This window comes from Prionailurus bengalensis, chromosome C1, assembly GCF_016509475.1.
Source record: "Prionailurus bengalensis isolate Pbe53 chromosome C1, Fcat_Pben_1.1_paternal_pri, whole genome shotgun sequence".
NCBI lineage: Eukaryota > Metazoa > Chordata > Mammalia > Carnivora > Felidae > Prionailurus > Prionailurus bengalensis.
The window spans coordinates 127387931-127406784 of NC_057345.1; the positions used below are offsets into that span (position 1 = coordinate 127387931).

The 18854-nt window shown below is 38.9% G+C and overlaps 1 protein-coding gene across 2 annotated transcripts in view; it reads right to left on the reverse strand.

The window, feature by feature from the left end:
• The window catches only part of ZRANB3 (zinc finger RANBP2-type containing 3), a 324584-nt gene that overhangs the window by 75783 nt on the left and 229947 nt on the right, over positions 1-18854 (reverse strand). For both annotated transcript variants that reach the window (XM_043573283.1, XM_043573282.1), the window contains exons 7-8: positions 17290-17461; positions 9085-9201 (exon numbers count right to left, since the gene is read on the reverse strand). In XM_043573283.1, the coding sequence (XP_043429218.1) occupies positions 9085-9201; positions 17290-17461 (289 nt within the window). The remainder of the gene's footprint in view (positions 1-9084; positions 9202-17289; positions 17462-18854) is intronic.

Sequence of the window (18854 nt, forward strand, 5' to 3'; positions counted from 1 at the left end):
GTGTTTAGAGCAGTTTGCCTTCTAAAAAGTTTTTAAGGCACTAAGGAATGCTCTCATCCCCAAAGTGACAAGAAATTTTAAATTATGGGTTGGTTTAATCATTTTTATAGAAAAGGTACTGGCATTTCTCTTAAAAGGTTTTCAGTAAAATGAGGTGTTGCAATATACCAGAAAAACACTGAGAGTTGGCCAAACCATACCACTTACATCTGTCCTTTTTTCCTAGGAAAGTACTATGCTGATCCTAAATCTAAAGAATTTGTTCATTTTAACCCATTGTATTCTCAACAAATATTACAAAGCAATAAAAGTAATGATATAGAAGAAGAAAAGTAATTGTCATGATCTGGGATCATTCACTAATTGACTTTTTACCAGTAACATTATTTTACCTTCATTTCCTTTGTTTAGTGTCACTGCTGTTAGCCTGGACTACCAGTGTGGCATCCCAACTGAATTCCCTGCTTACAGGCTTGTTCCTTCCAGTGCATTCTCCACATAGCTATAGTTCTTTTCCCAAGGCACAAATCCAATCATTTTACTCTATTTTACTCTCTACCTCATTGCTCAGAACCCTTAGGACAAACTATAAACTATGATCTTTATGATAGGGTTACTGCTCTCTCTGATCTTCAACTAGTCTCAGAATTCCTCCCTGACACTTCATGTTTTGGCTATGATGACCTACTTTTGATTCCCTAAATATGCCTTTTCTGGCCAATCTTTGTGAGTTTGCACAAACTATTCATCTGTCTTGACATACACTCTATCAACCCCAACCGATTCCCATTTCACTTCCCCTCTACTCTAGTTGGCTAAATCACACTTGATTCCTTGGGATATCTTTTCCGAACTCTCAAGACTGGGATACATGTCTTATCCAAAGTGCTCCCAACATATCTTGTTTTTAATTTAAACATTAAATATACTGGGCTGTAGTTGAACATTTATTTTACTGTCTTCTCCAACAGACTGCAAGTTCCCTCAAAGATAGACAATGTATCTTGCTCAACATTCCTTCCTTCCTATCACCAAGCATGATCCTTGCTAGATAGCAAGCACTCAATAAATATTTGTTGAATAAGTCATGAAAACACATAACCAAAAAAAGAAAGTCTCAACACTAGTATGCATATAACATAGTAGCCAATTTATAATCTGTGGTATTCCAAAAGTCCATTTATAAATTGGTTTGGTAGCACTCTGAAACACATTTTTTTCATAGAAACGTTATTACAAGTAGTCTAAAACTAGCTACTTCCTCCAAAGTCTATTTCATCTATAATGTAGACAAACTGTATTATTTACAGTTACTATAGACCCTGACTGTTGGATGTCACTAATGCTGGGGAAAATGTATTAAGAATTCCAACTCAGCAATGCCATGAATTATTTCTGGCTGCTGTCCAGAAATAGAAATACAGAGTTCCAGTTTACATAGGTGGTTGAGGACAAAGGTTCTAACAGGAAGGAATGAAAAACGACTAAACACCAGGAATTAGGGTAGCAAGGACTGGTCTTCTGCTGCCATTAATCTTTGGAAACATTTCCAGTCTGGGGAAAACTGACTTTTCCTCACCTTTCGCTCCTTTCAAGGATCCTAGGAATCAGGTGCCAATTTTCTACTGATTGCTGATACTTGTCTGACATCCAACTAGGATTTTTCACCACAGATTTGAAATTACCTAAAAGGTTCTCATATATACTCTTTCTACAGAAGCAAGCATTTTGTACTCAGTATCAAGTACTTAGAAAGCTAAGCAAGCTAGCAAACAAGAAAAAAACAGCTATTAAATCTTGGAAAAACAACAGTTGTCAAACAAAAGAAATGTAATTATAGCTCAACTGTGAAATGTTTAACAAAGTCATTATATTGTAAACAACGAACACTGATCAAACCAAAAATTTTAACATGGCAAAATGGAGCAGGGGAAATGTATTACAAATATTTTCTTCCCATCTGTATTTTACATTTTCTTTTTCCTAACAAAACAGGTAGAGGAAGAATCCCAAGCAGGCTCTCGCTGTCAGTGCAAAGCCCGATGCAGAGCTCAATCTCACAAACCCCAAGATCATGACCTGAGCTGAAATCAGAGTCCTGTGCTTAACGGACTGAGCCATTCAAGCACCCCTCAGGTAACTTTTTATCTATGGTGCAAAACAATGGTCCAAGGCTCATTTTTCCCCCTATGGATATTCAATTGTCTCAACACTATTCTTTGAAAAGACTATCATTTCCCTATTGAGTTATCTTATCTCATTCCGTAACATCAATTGACAATCTATATGAAGGTCTATTTCTGGACTCTCTTTTTTGGTTCACTAATCTAAATGGCTATCCTTATGCCAATTATCACAAAGTCTTAATTACTGTAACTTTATTCTAAGTATTTATATCATGCAGTATGCGTCTTTCAACTTTGTTCAGGATTAATTTGGCTAAAGTTAAGTCCTTTGTGCTACCTCATAAATTTTACATGCAGCTTGTTAGTTAATTTCTACAAAAGACTACAGGGATTTTGATTAGCATTGCAGTGAAAATATAAGTTAATTTACAGAGAAACGGGATCTTAACAATATTGAATCCTCTAATTCATGAACATGATCTACCTTGCCATTTATTTAAGCTTGCTTTGTATTCTCTAGACCATGTTTTGTAGTTTTCAGTTATATTTTGTTGAATTTATCTCAAAGTAGGTCATGTTTATTGATGTTATTGCAAACTGTATTTTTTAAATTTGAACTTGCAATTTTTTATTGCCAGTATATAAAACTACAAATGATTTTTGTATTTGAACATGAATCCTGCAACCTTGATAAATTCACTCAGTTCTAGTGGCTTGAAGTGTTCTTGGATTTTCCATGCAGACAATCATGTCTGTATACTTCTTCCTTTTCAATCTGTGTACCTTTTATTTGTTTTTCTAGCCTTATTACACAGTTATAAGAACAATGTTAAACCAAACAATGTTGGACAGAAGTGGTGAGAACAGATTCTCTTGTAATGTTCTAGATTTTAAGGGAATAGCATTCTGTCTTTGAGCATGAAGTATGATGTTAATTGTAAGTTTTTTACAAATGCCTTTTATTCAGATGATAAAGTCCTTTTCTATTCCTTGTTTGCTGAGAGATTTTATTATAATGAATGTGGCAAGGCAACTGTTTGAGCTCTGAGGCTGAGGATAAGGAGATATGCTACTGGCTGAGAAGGGTTGGATAGGACTGCTGGCTTGGTTCTGTACCCAAGTGAGGCTGGAGAATGGGCTCCATATTTGCCTGGATTTTCTGGTCAGGCTTACTAGATGATCAGGTCTGGGTGCAATGTTTGGTTATAGATGGAGTAATGAATTCGTTTCCCTGTCCTGGCGGGGCAGCAAGACAGGACCCAGGGACTGTAAGGTTCATGGTTTGGGGACCCAAATCAGGCAAGACTATATACTGGCCAGGTGAAGCCACCAGTTTTGCTGTGCAGATGAGGGAAGCCATAGGCCATATTCTCTGTTCAAAAGTCACTATGCATGGGCTGTTAGATGGGCTATGCAGATACCATATGCTCTGGTAAGGTTTTCTGATCAGGTAGACTGGAGGCTGTATTCACTAATGAGTGGGGCCATAAATTGTTTCCCTGCCCGAGTGCAGTGGGAGAAGCAGCTACGATGCTAGTAAAGCTCTTTGTTGTCTTAAACTCAAGCTGACCTGTACCCCAAATTCCCTAGCTGAACAGGTGTCTGGCTTTGCTCTGCAAACTATCAACTCTGCCTGCCCTTCTACTGGCTCAGGTGCTTCTGGGGTACATAGCTTTCAGGTATTCTCACTAGCCCCTCTGGTCAGATGAGGCCAGGAATCAGAGTGGGTAGGTACAGTTATGTCTCACCCTTGCCTCAGCTGGAAAGAGGGACTGCTCTAGGTTACTCCCAATTTCCCAAATAGGCTCTCTGTTTGGGAGCTACTGTCAGCCTTGGATATGAATTAAGGCCTGTGCTTAGCACAGGAATCCTCATGCCTGGAACTGGCTTTGCTCTGGGGGCAAACAGCTTGGCCCACTTGCCCCTTGGCTTGAGTGTTACTATGCTGCACAACTTCCAGATGTTTTCACTAGCCCCTCTGGTCAAATGTAGCCAGGAGACATTCTCTGTAGCAGGTGGGGCTATGACTAACCTCGCTGCCTGGGCATGGGCAAACTGGCCTCTACGGTGGGTGAAAATCCTCATATGATATGAATTAAGCAGATATGCACCCTGCTGTGCTCGTTGGTCAGAGTGTGTCACTGATGTGGTTCTGCACATGAGCAAAGTCACCCGTTGGGATAATAACAATGATGTTGCAGGTACAAACTCAGTGTGCCAAGGTTTAGGTGCTGGTTATTGCAAGCTCCTCCCTGCTTCTCTGTCACTGTCAAATTCCCACTGATTGAGCCTCACAAGCTTCTCTGCAATCCCCATGGATAAAGATCAAAGTAGTGGCTCTGGCAGGGCAACCCATAATACTGGGGTGGGGGGTAGGGTGGTGCTGCTGGTGCTGGTTTTTGCCATGGATTTTCTTTTTCTGCTGGAGGAGCCAAAGGCTCAGGGGGAATATCCTCGAATGGTGCTGCATTGACTTAGGGGTACAGCTATGCAGTCAACATGTAGCCACTTCTCTTACCCTTATAATGTGGTCTGTCCTGGTCTTTAGGGTGTGGGGGAGAGGGGGAGGGAAGAGATGTTTCACCCTTACCCCTGTGTGCTAAGATTCTCTTAGGGGTATCTTCTTCCTGAATACTTGTGAGTTATTGTTCTTGTGAGGAGTAACAAATTCAGGAACAACCTATGTTGTCATCTTAGTGACCTATCAATTTCCTCTTTAATCCTGGAAATAATCTTTGTTCTGAAGTCTCTATTATCTGATATTACAGTATTTACACATCAGCTTTCCTTTGATTATGTTTGCATGATATAACTTTTTTCATCCACTTATTTTTAACGTTTAGCCTTCATACATAAAAATAACTTTTTTGCAGATATCATGATTTATGCGATGTGACACTTCCTACCATTTAACTTGGTGGGTTTAGATCATTTACATTCAATATAATTATTGATAAAACTAGATTAAAACCCAACATCTTATTAGTTGTGTTCTGATTGAGCCAGTTGTTCTTTTTCCTTTCTTTTCTGCCTTTTTTGAATTTAGATTTCTTTTTTGTCATTAGATTATTGTGTCCATTATATGTACATTTTAAAACGTTTTATCTTGAAATAATTTTAGACACACCAAAGGTTGCAAAAAAAGAATAGTTTCTGTGCAACCTTAATCTAGCTTCCCTAATGATAATTTCTTATATAACCATAGTACCATAGGACCAGGAAAATGGCATTGGTATAATAACACTTTCTACCATCATAATTCCATTGTTTTGAAAATGTTATAAAAAATGGTGTCACATATGTAAATTTTTGAGACTGGCTTCTTTCCATCAGTATGCGACCTCTGGATTCATCCAGTTTGTTGTGTTTATCAATAGTTCATTCCTTCTTTTTTTTTTTAAGTTTATTTATTTTTGAGAGAGAATGAGAGATAGCAGGGGAGGGGCAGAGAGAGAAGGAGAGAGAGAGAATCCCAAGCAGGCTCCACACCATCAGTGCAGAGGCTGATGCAGGGTTCGAACTCACAAACCTTGAGATCATGACCTGAGCCAAAATCAAGAGTCGGACACTTAACCGACTGAGTGACCCAGGTGCCCAATAGTTCAATTCCTTTTAACTGAGTATTCCATTGTATGGATATACTACAATTTGTTTGAAGGACATTTGGACTCATAAAGGGTCTGTGTAAACCAAAGTTTTCATTGCTCTAGGATAAACATCCAGGACATTTAAGATTTTTTTATGATTATATTTTATCTCCTGTATTGGTTTATAAACTGATTGAAAAACTTTTCTTTTTCTTCAATTCTGTTTTTTATCTAGCACTTCCATTTTACTGTTGTAAAATTGTTCATATTGCTGTGGCACCTGGGGACTCAGTTGGTCGAGGGTCCAACTCTTGATCTTGGCTCAGGTCATAATCTTATGGTCATGAGATTGAGCCCAACATGGGGCTCCGTGCTGAGCATGGAGATGGCTTAAGATTTTCTCTTGCCTCCCCTGCTCACACATGCATGCTGTCTCTTTCTCAAAAAAAAACTAAAACTAAATAAAATATTCATATTTATTCTGAAATTCTCCACCTTTTCATGTATACTGTTTACCTTTGCCACTAGATCATTTAACATATTATTCATAGCTTTCTACAAGACCTTGTCTAATAGTTCTACAGTCTAAGTCATTTATCAATTTGACTTTATTATTTGCTTTATCTCTTGAGAATGGATTATTTTTTTAAAAAATTACTTTTGTTTATTTCATAATTTCTATTATGTGTGAGAACTTATATATAGAAGAATAGAACAGTCTGAGATAATTGATACTTATACCCAGAAATGGGCATGCTTTTTTTTTTTTGAGGGGGGGTGGTCAGGATGATAGTGTGGGAAGGAGTGAGACAATCTCGTCAGTAATGAGTTTTATTTAGGTTCCCTTATATTTAGGTTTTTTGTTACATTTGCCTTCAATACACAACAAACTTTGAACTCCCCCAGCAATAGGATGCTTCTACCTTGTGCTAGTATGTGCCAAGATTTTTTGTTTTGTTTTTTTTTTAGGTATTCCAGCTGCATACTCCAGTTGTCCCTACATGCCTGCACTGAAGACTCATGTCTCTCTCCCTTGACAGACTGATCTTCATGGTTTCTCAGTGTTAAGTTCCTGGTAGGGGGCAGGGGACCTCTTAAGTCTACTAGTACCAACTCAATGTAAGGCAGGCCCCTTGATCCAGCTGAGCCTTACAGGTGGGACTTCCCTGGAGTTTTTGCCTCTCCCCCAGCTATAATGGATCTCTGTCTCATAACAGTGCAAGTTCCTGATTTCGATAGGGTTTTCTGCCTAGCCTGCATGGGTAAATAGCTTTTGTTACGAACCAGCACCCAGAAGCAATTTTGCTTAATATAAGGTTCTGGAAGTAGGTACTGGACTTAGTAGTCCACTAATGGGGGTGCTCTATGATCTTCTAGTCAGCACCTGGTAGAGGCCAATGGAAATAAAGCTTCTGAGTGAGTGTGGACTTGCTGTGTCAAGACACCCTTATTCTGAATAGTCAGGATAGCCCATGCCGAGTCTTTATAATTTTCTTAAAATTTTAGCCATTTTCTTTTTATCCACTTTTATGGTAACTACCCTCATGCTAACCTTGCTCTGTCAGGTAATAAATTTTCATGTTTCATCTTTCGTCTCAACAAACTCAATAAAAGAAGAAAGTTTTCTGAACCTAAGAAAGCATATCTATGAAAAACTTAAAGATAACATCATAATTAATGGTGAAAGGCTGAATGCTTTCCCCCTATGGATGATAGCAAGGCAAAGTTGTTCAATCGTATTGCTTCCACTCAAAACTGTATTTGCATTCCTTCAATGTAATAGTCAAGAAAAATTAATAAAAGATTACACCCATGTCTTTACGTGCAGACAAAATGATGTTCTATACAGAAAATCCCACAGAATTTACCAAAAATCCATAAGCATTAATAAGTGAGCTCAGCAAAATCAAAGGACAAAAGTTCAATAAATAAAAAGAGACAATAATTCTGCATTTAGCAATAAAAAGTAGAAATTTAAATTTAAAAATACTATTTACAAGTGCCTAAAAAGACATGAAATCACTAGAATAAATCTAGCAAAATGTATTCACTGAGACTAGAAAACAAGGCTAGGAGAAATTAAAGAAGACACTCTTTCCATAGATCAGGAAATTCAATAGTATTAAGAAGTCAGTTCTTCCAAATGAATTTATAATTCAAAATAATTCCAATCAAAATTGTATATACTTAACAAACTAATTGTAAAACTCATCAGTCTTTTTATAAAATTTAACCTGTGTCTTCCATATGACCCAGCAGTTCTATTCCTGGTTATTTACTCAAGGGAAATGAAAATCTGTCCATATAAATATCAGTACATGAATGATCACAGCAATTTTACTCACAGTGGCCCAAACTCATAAGACACACCAAATGGTCATTAGCTGGTGAAGGAATAAATCCATACACTAGAATATTATTCAGAAATAAAAATGGAAAAAATGAAATGACATAGGCAAAAACATGGATCAGTATTCAGAAGCTTTATGCTAAGTGAAAGAAGCCAGACACAAGACCATATACTATATGATTCTATTTTTGTAACATTCAGGAAAACACAAACCTACAGTGATAGAAGGCAGATGTGTGAATGCTGAGGTGCAGAGGGCGGGTGTGAGGCAAAGGACTATAAAGGTGCATGAAAGAACTTTTTGTGGTAATGGAAATATTCTTTATCTTGATGGTGCTGGTGATTGACTCTATGTATTGGACAAGTCTCATCAGGCTATACATTTTAAAAGGATGAATTTCACTGAATGTAAATTATACCTTAATATACCTTACTTAAAAAATTATCTTATAAAAAAATCTCAGAATTGGAAAGGAATGACACTCATTAGCATGTCTAAGTTCTACCATGCTAGTAAAAACAACAATGTGTGATGAATCTACTTTATATTCATACTGAGATTTAAAACTCTAACACCTCTAATTTGCACTTTTAGACAAATAGAATATGAGCACATCTATCTCTGTAGGGAACAAGAAACATAATACCAATTAAAAATGATTGACTTAAATAAAAAAAAAAAAACATTATTTGTAGCAGTTATGTAGCAAAAGCCACAGAAAAATCTGATGACAAAGATGAATATATTTATGTCCTTTAAATGAAAAAGTATAAAGTGTATTATACTCCCTCATCAAAGTGTACCCATATATTGGAAAGGATCAGTATATGGACCAATATAACGGTGTTTATTATACCATTGTTTATGTTGAATATGTCTGAATTTTTCCATAAAAGAGAGTTAAAAAATTAAATGGCAAAGACATGCTGTAGTATGCAAATAAGCTGTTGAAATATAAGCATTAAAATACATTAAATAATTTGTATCAAGACAAATACATGATGTCCCAGCAATGAGTACCTTGGCAATAGCAGTTTGTTTAAACATGCGAGTAATCAACCCCATGACAGTCTCGGTGGCACCTGAATTTGGAGCTCTCATTAATTTTTCCCACTCCTCAAAACTGGTATTCAATTCCTGTGTGGGAGAAAATAATAATGTTTAGAAATACACCATAAAGAACAAAAAAGCAACTAATGCAATAATGAATTATGTTCTACTCTTTTTTCTTTTTTCTTTGGAAAGATATAAAAAGAAATTCTCAAAGATACCAATGTGTTCATTTAAAAACATCAATAAGGGGCTCCTGGGTGGTTCAGTCGTTGAGTGTCCAACTTCGGCTCAGATCATGATCTCATGGTTTGTGGGTTGGAGCCCACCGTGTTGGGCTCTGTGTTGACAGCTCACAGCCTGGAGCCTGCTTCGGATTCTGTGTCTCCCTCTCTCTGTCCCTCCCCTGCTCGTGCTCTGTCTCTCAAAAATAAATAAACGTTTAAAAAAACCCTTTTTTTTTTTAAATTTTTTTTCAACGTTTATTTATTTTTGGGGGGACAGAGAGAGACAGAGCATGAACGGGGGAGGGGCAGAGAGAGAGGGAGACACAGAATCGGAAACAGGCTCCAGGCTCTGAGCCATCAGCCCAGAGCCCGACGCGGGGCTCGAACTCACGGACCACGAGATTGTGACCTGGCTGAAGTCGGATGCTTAACCGACTGCGCCACCCAGGCGCCCCAAAAAACCCTTTTTTAAAACATCAATATGGAGACAGGTCAGTCACATGTTCACACCAATGACAAAAACCAATGAAAAGCTGTGGGTGAAAGCCAAGCCCTTTGCTAATACCATAAATCAAACAATGGGAGCTTCCCCATATGGAAAAACATTTTGTAAAGTAAAAATAAAAGTCTGCATACATAAGAAAGGAAAATAGTGCAAATATATACAGCAGCAGGTATTTTGATAAAGAAATCAGATTTCATTTAAGTAAGCATAAAGACTTGAGGGATATTAGCAAAATAAAAATGTAACATAGTCACATATTGACTCTTATTTTTCTTTCGTTTTTTTAATGTCTATTTATTTATTTTGAGAGAGAGAGTGTGCGTGTGAGGAGGGGAGGGGCAGAGAGAGGGAGAGAGACAGAATCCCTAGCAGGCTCCATGCTGACAGCATACAGCCCAATACATGACTCTATCCCATGAACTGTGAGATCATTACCTGAGCTAAAATCAAGAGTGTGATGCCTAACTGACTGAGTCCAGCAGGTACCCATTTTTCTTTCTAATGCTAACATAATGGATAAAGAAAATCAGATCATTTTATTTTACCAATAACATATTGCTCAATGTTTACAAAATGTCTACCTTAAGCTTTCAAGATAAAACAACGTAATGAATAGTCTTTGTCGACAAAGTCTTGTCCAGATTTAAAGCAATTTCAGATAATATATAAGCATTGCACTCCCTAAAAGTAAATGTAGGTCAGGATTTCTAAGGACCTTCACATCTTCCATCATGATCACAGTTTTAAGATCTCAAGAAGCCTACCTCCAGACGCTGGGCTCACCGCACGTCCTGCTGATCACTTGGATTCCATCTACACCTGCCTAAATAACCCAGAAAACCGCCAGAGGATTAGCAGAACAGAGTCGCCGGAGCCAAACGCAGACGAGAGGCCCACGGAAGAGGGTAGGAAGGGCGGCGAGGCGGTGCGCGCTCCACGGACTGGCGGGAGGGAGCCGGGGCGGAGGGGCGGCTCGCCGGCCAAGCACAGCCCCCGAGTTGGGCTTGCAAAAGCGGAGGGGCCGGGCGGACTCTGTTCCAACAGCAAGCGCGACTTAGCGTCTGGGAGGTCATAAGTTAACAGCTCTGCTGGGAAAGCGGGAAGGCTGGAGGACAAAGGGAGGGAGAGCTGCTGAGCCCCCTGACGACAGAGCTCAGTTTGGTGGGGAACAAAGGCGCTCGCCAGCGCCATTTCCCCCGCCCATCCCCCAGCCGAAATCCCAAAGGGAACCGGTTCCTGCCAGGGAACTTGCTCGCTCCATGCAAACACCCAACTCTGCGCTTCTGCGGAGCCAAACCTCCGGCAGCGGATCTGACTCCCTCCCGCTGCCACAGGGCCCCTCCTGAAGTGGATCACCTAAGGAGAAGCGATCTAAGCCTGCCCCTCCTGCCCCCGAGCACCTTGCCTACCCACCCCAGCTAATACGCCAGATCCCCAGCATCACAAGCCTGGCAGGGTGCAAGTAGCCCAGACGAGCCACACCACCCCACAGTGAATCCCGCCCCTAGGAGAGGGGAAGAGAAGGCACACACCAGTCTGACTGTGGCCCCAGCGGTGGGCTGGGGGCAGACATCAGGTCTGACTGCGGCCCCGCCCACCAACTCCAGGTATACACCACAGCACAGGGGAAGTGCCCTGCAGGTCCTCACCACGCCAGGGACTATCCAAAATGACCAAGAGGAAGAATTCCCCTCAGAAGAATCTCCAGGAAATAACAACAGCTAATGAGCTGATCAAAAAGGATTTAAATAATATAACAGAAAGTGAATTTAGAATAATAGTCATAAAATTAATCGCTGGGCTTGAAAACAGTATACAGGACAGCAGAGAATCTCTTGCTACAGAGATCAAGGGACTAAGGAACAGTCACGAGGAGCTGAAAAACGCTTTAAACGAAATGCATAACAAAATGGAAACCACCACAGCTCGGCTTGAAGAGGCAGAGGAGAGAATAGGTGAACTAGAAGATAAAGTTATGGAAAAAGAGGAAGCTGAGAAAAAGAGAGATAAAAAAATCCAGGAGTATGAGGGGAAAATTAGAGAACTAAGTGATACACTAAAAAGAAATAATATACGCATAATTGGTATCCCAGAGGAGGAAGAGAGAGGGAAAGGTGCTGAAGGGGTACTTGAAGAAATCATAGCTGAGAACTTCCCTGAACTGGGGAAGGAAAAAGGCATTGAAATCCAAGAGGCACAGAGAACTCCCTTCAGACGTAACTTGAATCGATCTTCTGCACGACATATCATAGTGAAACTGGCAAAATACAAGGATAAAGAGAAAATTCTGAAAGCAGCAAGGGGTAAACGTGCCCTCACATATAAAGGGAGACCTATAAGACTCGTGACTGATCTCTCTTTTGAAACTTGGCAGGCCAGAAAGAATTGGCAAGAGATTTTCAGGGTGCTAGACAGAAAAAATATGCAGCCAAGAATCCTTTATCCAGCAAGTCTGTCATTTAGAATAGAAGGAGAGATAAAGGTCTTCCCAAACAAACAAAAACTGAAGGAATTTGTCACCACTAAACCAGCCCTACAAGAGATCCTAAGGGGGACCCTGTGAGACAAAGTCCCAGAGACATCACTACAAGCATAAAACATACAGACATCACAATGACTCTAAACCCGTATCTTTCTATAATAACACTGAATGTAAATGGATTAAATGCGCCAACCAAAAGACATAGGGTATCAGAATGGATAAAAAAACAAGACCCATCTATTTGCTGTCTACAAGAGACTCATTTTAGACCTGAGGACACCTTTAGATTGAGAGTGAGGGGATGGAGAACTATTTATCATGCGACTGGAAGCCAAAAGAAAGCTGGAGTAGCCATACTTATATCAGACAAACTAGACTTTAAATTAAAGGCTGTAACAAGAGATGAAGAAGGACATTATATAATAGTTACAGGGTCTATCCATCAGGAAGAGCTAACAATTATCAATGTCTATGCACCGAATACCGGAGCCCCCAAATATATAAAACAATTACTCATAAACATAAGCAACCTTATTGATAAGAATGTGGTAATTGCAGGGGACTTTAATACACCACTTACAGAAATGGATAGATCATCTAGACACACGGTCAATAAAGAAACAAGGGCCCTGAATGAGACATTGGATCAGATGGACTTGACAGATATATTTAGAACTCTGCATCCCAAAGCAACAGAATATACTTTCTTCTCGAGTGCACATGGAACATTCTCCAAGATAGATCATATACTGGGTCACAAAACAGCCCTTCATAAGTTTACAAGAATTGAAATTATACCATGCTTACTTTCAGACCACAATGCCATGAAGCTTGAAATCAACCACAGGAAAAAGTCTGGAAAACCTCCAAAAGCATGGAGGTTAAAGAACACCCTACTAACGAATGAGTGGGTCAACCAGGCAATTAGAGAAGAAATTAAAAAATATATGGAAACAAACGAAAATGAAAATACAACAATCCAAACGCTTTGGGACGCAGCAAAGGCAGTCCTGAGAGGAAAATACATTGCAATCCAGGCCTATCTCAAGAAACAAGAAAAATCCCAAATACAAAATCTAACAGCACACCTAAAGGAACTAGAAGCAGAACAGCAAAGGCAGCCTAAGCCCAGCAGAAGAAGAGAAATAATAAAGATCAGAGCAGAAATAAACAATATAGAAACTAAAAAAACTGTAGAGCAGATCAACGAAACCAAGAGTTGGTTTTTTGAAAAAATAAACAAAATTGACAAACCTCTAGCCAGGCTTCTCAAAAAGAAAAGGGAGATGACCCAAATAGATAAAATCATGAATGAAAATGGAATTATTACAACCAATCCCTCAGAGATACAAACAATTATCAGGGAATACTATGAAAACTTATATGCCAACAAATTGGACAACCTGGAAGAAATGGACGAATTCCTGAACACCCACACGCTTCCAAAACTCAATCAGGAGGAAATAGAAAGCTTGAACAGACCCATAACCAGCGAAGAAATTGAATCGGTTATCAAAAATCTCCCAACAAATAAGAGTCCAGGACCAGATGGCTTCCCAGGGGAGTTCTACCAGACGTTTAAAGCAGAGATAATACCTATCCTTCTCAAGCTATTCCAAGAAATAGAAAGGGAAGGAAAACTTCCAGACTCATTCTATGAAGCCAGTATTACTTTGATTCCTAAACCAGACAGAGACCCAGTAAAAAAAGAGAACTACAGGCCAATATCCCTGATGAATATGGATGCAAAAATTCTCAATAAGATACTAGCAAATCGAATTCAACGGCATATAAAAAGAATTATTCACCATGATCAAGTGGGATTCATTCCTGGGATGCAGGGCTGGTTCAACATTCGCAAATCAATCAACGTGATACATCACATTAACAAAAAAAGAGAGAAGAACCATATGATCCTGTCAATCGATGCAGAAAAGGCCTTCGACAAAATCCAGCACCCTTTCTTAATAAAAACCCTTGAGAAAGTCGGGATAGAAGGAACATACTTAAAGATCATAAAAGCCATTTATGAAAAGCCCACAGCTAACATCATCCTCAACGGGGAAAAACTGAAAGCTTTTTCCCTGAGATCAGGAACACGACAAGGATGCCCACTCTCACCGCTGCTGTTTAACATAGTGCTGGAAGTTCTAGCATCAGCAATCAGACAACAAAAGGAAATCAAAGGCATCAAAATTGGCAAAGATGAAGTCAAGCTTTCGCTTTTTGCAGATGACATGATATTATACATGGAAAATCCGATAGACTCCACCAAAAGTCTGCTAGAACTGATACATGAATTCAGCAAAGTTGCAGGATACAAAATCAATGTACAGAAATCAGTTGCATTCTTATACACTAACAATGAAGCAACAGAAAGACAAATAAAGAAACTGATCCCATTCACAATTGCACCAAGAAGCATAAAATACCTAGGAATAAATCTAACCAAAGATGTAAAGGATCTGTATGCTGAAAACTATAGAAAGCTTCTGAAGGAAATTGAAGAAGATTTAAAGAAATGGAAAGACATTCCCTGCTCATGGATTGGAAAAATAAATATTGTCAAAATGTCAATACTACCCAAAGCTATCTACACATTCAATGCAATCCCAATCAAAATTGCACCAGCATTCTTCTCGAAACTAGAACAAGCAATCCTAAAATTCATATGGAACCACAAAAGGCCCCGAATAGCCAAAGTAATTTTGAAGAAGAAGACCAAAGCAGGAGGCATCACAATCCCAGACTTTAGCCTCTACTACAAAGCTGTCATCATCAAGACAGCATGGTATTGGCACCAAAACAGACACATAGACCAATGGAATAGAATAGAAACCCCAGAACTAGACCCACAAACGTATGGCCAACTCATCTTTGACAAAGCAGGAAAGAACATCCAATGGAAAAAAGACAGCCTCTTTAACAAATGGTGCTGGGAGAACTGGACAGCAACATGCAGAAGGTTGAAACTAGACCACTTTCTCACACCATTCACAAAAATAAACTCAAAATGGATAAAGGACCTCAATGTGAGACAGGAAACCATCAAAACCTTAGAGGAGAAAGCAGGAAAAGACCTCTCTGACCTCAGCCGTAGCAATCTCTTACTCGACACATCCCCAAAGGCAAGGGAATTAAAAGCAAAAGTGAATTACTGGGACCTTATGAAGATCAAAAGCTTCTGCACAGCAAAGGAAACAACCAACAAAACTAAAAGGCAACCAACGGAATGGGAAAAGATATTCGCAAATGACATATCGGACAAAGGGCTAGTATCCAAAATCTATAAAGAGCTCACCAAACTCCACACCCGAAAAACAAATAACCCAGTGAAGAAATGGGCAGAAAACATGAATAGACACTTCTCTAAAGAAGATATCCGGATGGCCAACAGGCACATGAAAAGATGTTCAGCGTCGCTCCTTATCAGGGAAATACAAATCAAAACCACACTCAGGTATCACCTCACGCCAGTCAGAGTGGCCAAAATGAACAAATCAGGAGACTATAGATGCTGGAGAGGATGTGGAGAAACGGGAACCCTCTTGCACTGTTGGTGGGAATGCAAATGGGTGCAGCCGCTCTGGAAAGCAGTGTGGAGGTTCCTCAGAAAATTAAAAATAGACCTACCCTATGACCCAGCAATAGCACTGCTAGGAATTTATCCAAGGGATACAGGAGCACTGATGCATAGGGCCACTTGTACCCCAATGTTCATAGCAGCACTCTCAACAATAGCCAAATTGTGGAAAGAGCCTAAATGTCCATCAACTGATGAATGGATAAAGAAATTGTGGTTTATATACACAATGGAATATTACATGGCAATGAGAAAAAATGAAATATGGCCTTTTGTAGCAACGTGGATGGAACTGGAGAGTGTGATGCTAAGTGAAATAAGCCATACAGAGAAAGACAGATACCATATGGTCTCACTCTTATGTGGATCCTGACAAACTTAACAGGAACCCATGGGGGAGGGGAAGGAAAAAAAAAAAAAAAAAAAAGAGGTTAGAATGGGAGAGAGCCAAAGCAGAAGAGACTGTTAAAAACTGAGAACAAACTGAGGGTTGATGGGGGTGGGAGGGAGGAGAGGGTGGGTGATGGGTATTGAGGAGGGCACCTTTTGGGATGAGCACTGGGTGTTGTATGGAAACCAATTTGTCAATAAATTTCAGAAAAAAAAAAACCAAAAAAAAAAAGAAAAAAAAAAAACAAAGGGGGAGGAGGCACTTCATCCATTTATTATTTTTTTTTTTATGAATGAGTCACATATAACTCGAATAAACAGGACTGGAAACAAAAAACAAAAAAACAAAAAAACAAAAAAACAAAAAAAAAAAAAAGAAGCCTACCTCCAATTTACTCTAGAAGATAGCTCAAACTTGAAAAAAATCCTAGAGCAAGAAACACAACTCCCTTCCTAATTATTGGGCTTCACACCCTACAGATCCTTAGAATTCTTAATACTAACTTTTTGTTGCAATTGAAGTGCTTTTTTTCTATAGTGAGCAGAAATTTTTTTCAATCAGCATACTGAATCTTTTCACATTGATGACTGAAGTTAATTACTTCCTGTTCTTGTCTTAAAATGATACAAAGTCAGTTCATATGTTCTATTAATTAAACCTATTTTAAGAAAGCAGACTTTTCCTTCTATGAAATATCAATATGTACAATCTTTCATAGTATAATTTAAAATGACTTAAAGTAAGACTTCCAATTGGGGCACTTGAGTTGGTCAGTTGGTTAAGTGTCCGACTCTTAGGTTTCAGCTCAGGTCATGATCTCAAGACCCGCATCAGGCTCTGCACTGACAGTGCAGAACCTGCTTGGGATTCTCTCTCTGCCCCTCCCCTGCTCACACACACACACACACTCTCTCTCTCTCAAAATAAATAAACTTTAAAAAAAAATTAAAAAAGAAAAAAGACTTCCAATCAAACACATGTTCTTACCTTGGCAGCTGCTGATGGAAGATCAAAGGGAATCCGCTGCCTGACTTTAGGGGGCAGCTGGGTTAAAACATCAGTCTTCAATCTTCTAATCATTATGTCACTTAGTAGATGATGAAGTTCATTCAGATTTGATGCCCCTCTACAATCCCACTGAGGCCTTTTACCAAAAAATCTGTTAACATGCAGAAAAGTTATGTTGCAAAGCTGACTGTTAGAGCAGGAAAACAATTTTTCCAGGTTTTTTTTTCCTTTTAATGATAAGGAGCCACGACACTGTTTTTACTGTTATTTCTGAATGCAAATTAGTTTCTAAAAGCTCAGCTTGAGAAATAGTAATGAGTAAGATTACATATTACTCTCAGCCACAGAAAATGTTAATTGTCTAACATACTGTTTACGCTGAATTAATGCAAGACTAGAATGAACTGATAACTTTAACTACCACTGGCATTTTGGGTGGGCTCACAAATGGCAGTGTGCTAAACAGATCTAGCCCCATGTAGGCACTACTTGCCAGTGTTCCAGCTAGTCTACATAACAATCAAACCACCTAGAACACTGCCATAATCTCTAAGAGAAGGTATCTCCCACTCTGCTGTTAAGCATAACAGATTCATCACTTGGTGATCTCTTCTTCCTTTGAAACCACTGGACAGACAGTAAAGGAAATTAAAAAAAAAAAAGACATAAACCCACTATGAAGAGAGGAGGAGAGAGAAAAAATCATAGGATAAAAAAAATCTCAACATATATTTGTAAGTCAATGCTGACAGACCAATGGTAGCTAATTTGGCAAAAGCAAAGAAACCACAACTTAAAGTGCTTGCAAAAGTGAACAAATCCTCTATACTTTTGAGAAGATCATAAGTTAGAAGAACCAAGCATTGAGGGTGTAAAGAAAAGAGATGGAATCTACTGGATCTACTGAATCTAGGGATCAAGAGAGCTGGCCTAATAATATCCCCCTATCATGACAACCTAAAAACTACCCACAAAATTCCCAATCATCTTCTAGGGCCCATACTATTGAAGATAGCTGGTGGAGAATAATTAACAACAGGAAAACTCCTGTTAGGTTGTATCATGATTACTGACATCAATATTTAAATGATTATTCATTTTAATGGCATTGTGGTGGTATTTTAGGACAACAGTCTCAATTTGAGAAACTTGAAACTCGTTAACTTTATTTTTTTAATTAAATGTCTTTTGATAACAAACATACAAGATTAGTATAGACAACATTAAAAACATGCATTTGCATGTAGAATCAACTAGAAAATTAGAGTGAATGGATGCAACTACTATATGATAACATGAGAGATACTATTTGGTTGTGATCAATAAGAAATTCACTTCTCGTTTATTATTTTTTAATTTTTATTTTGAGGCAGGGGAAGGGCAGAGGGAGAGGGAGATGGAGAATCTTAAGCAGGCTCCCTTGATCTAATGACCTGTGAAATCATGACCTGAATCAAAATCAAGAGTTGGAGGCTTAATCAACTAAGCAACCCAGAAACCCCTCAAATTCACTTGTTATTTAAAAGAAAAACTAAGTGCTGGCA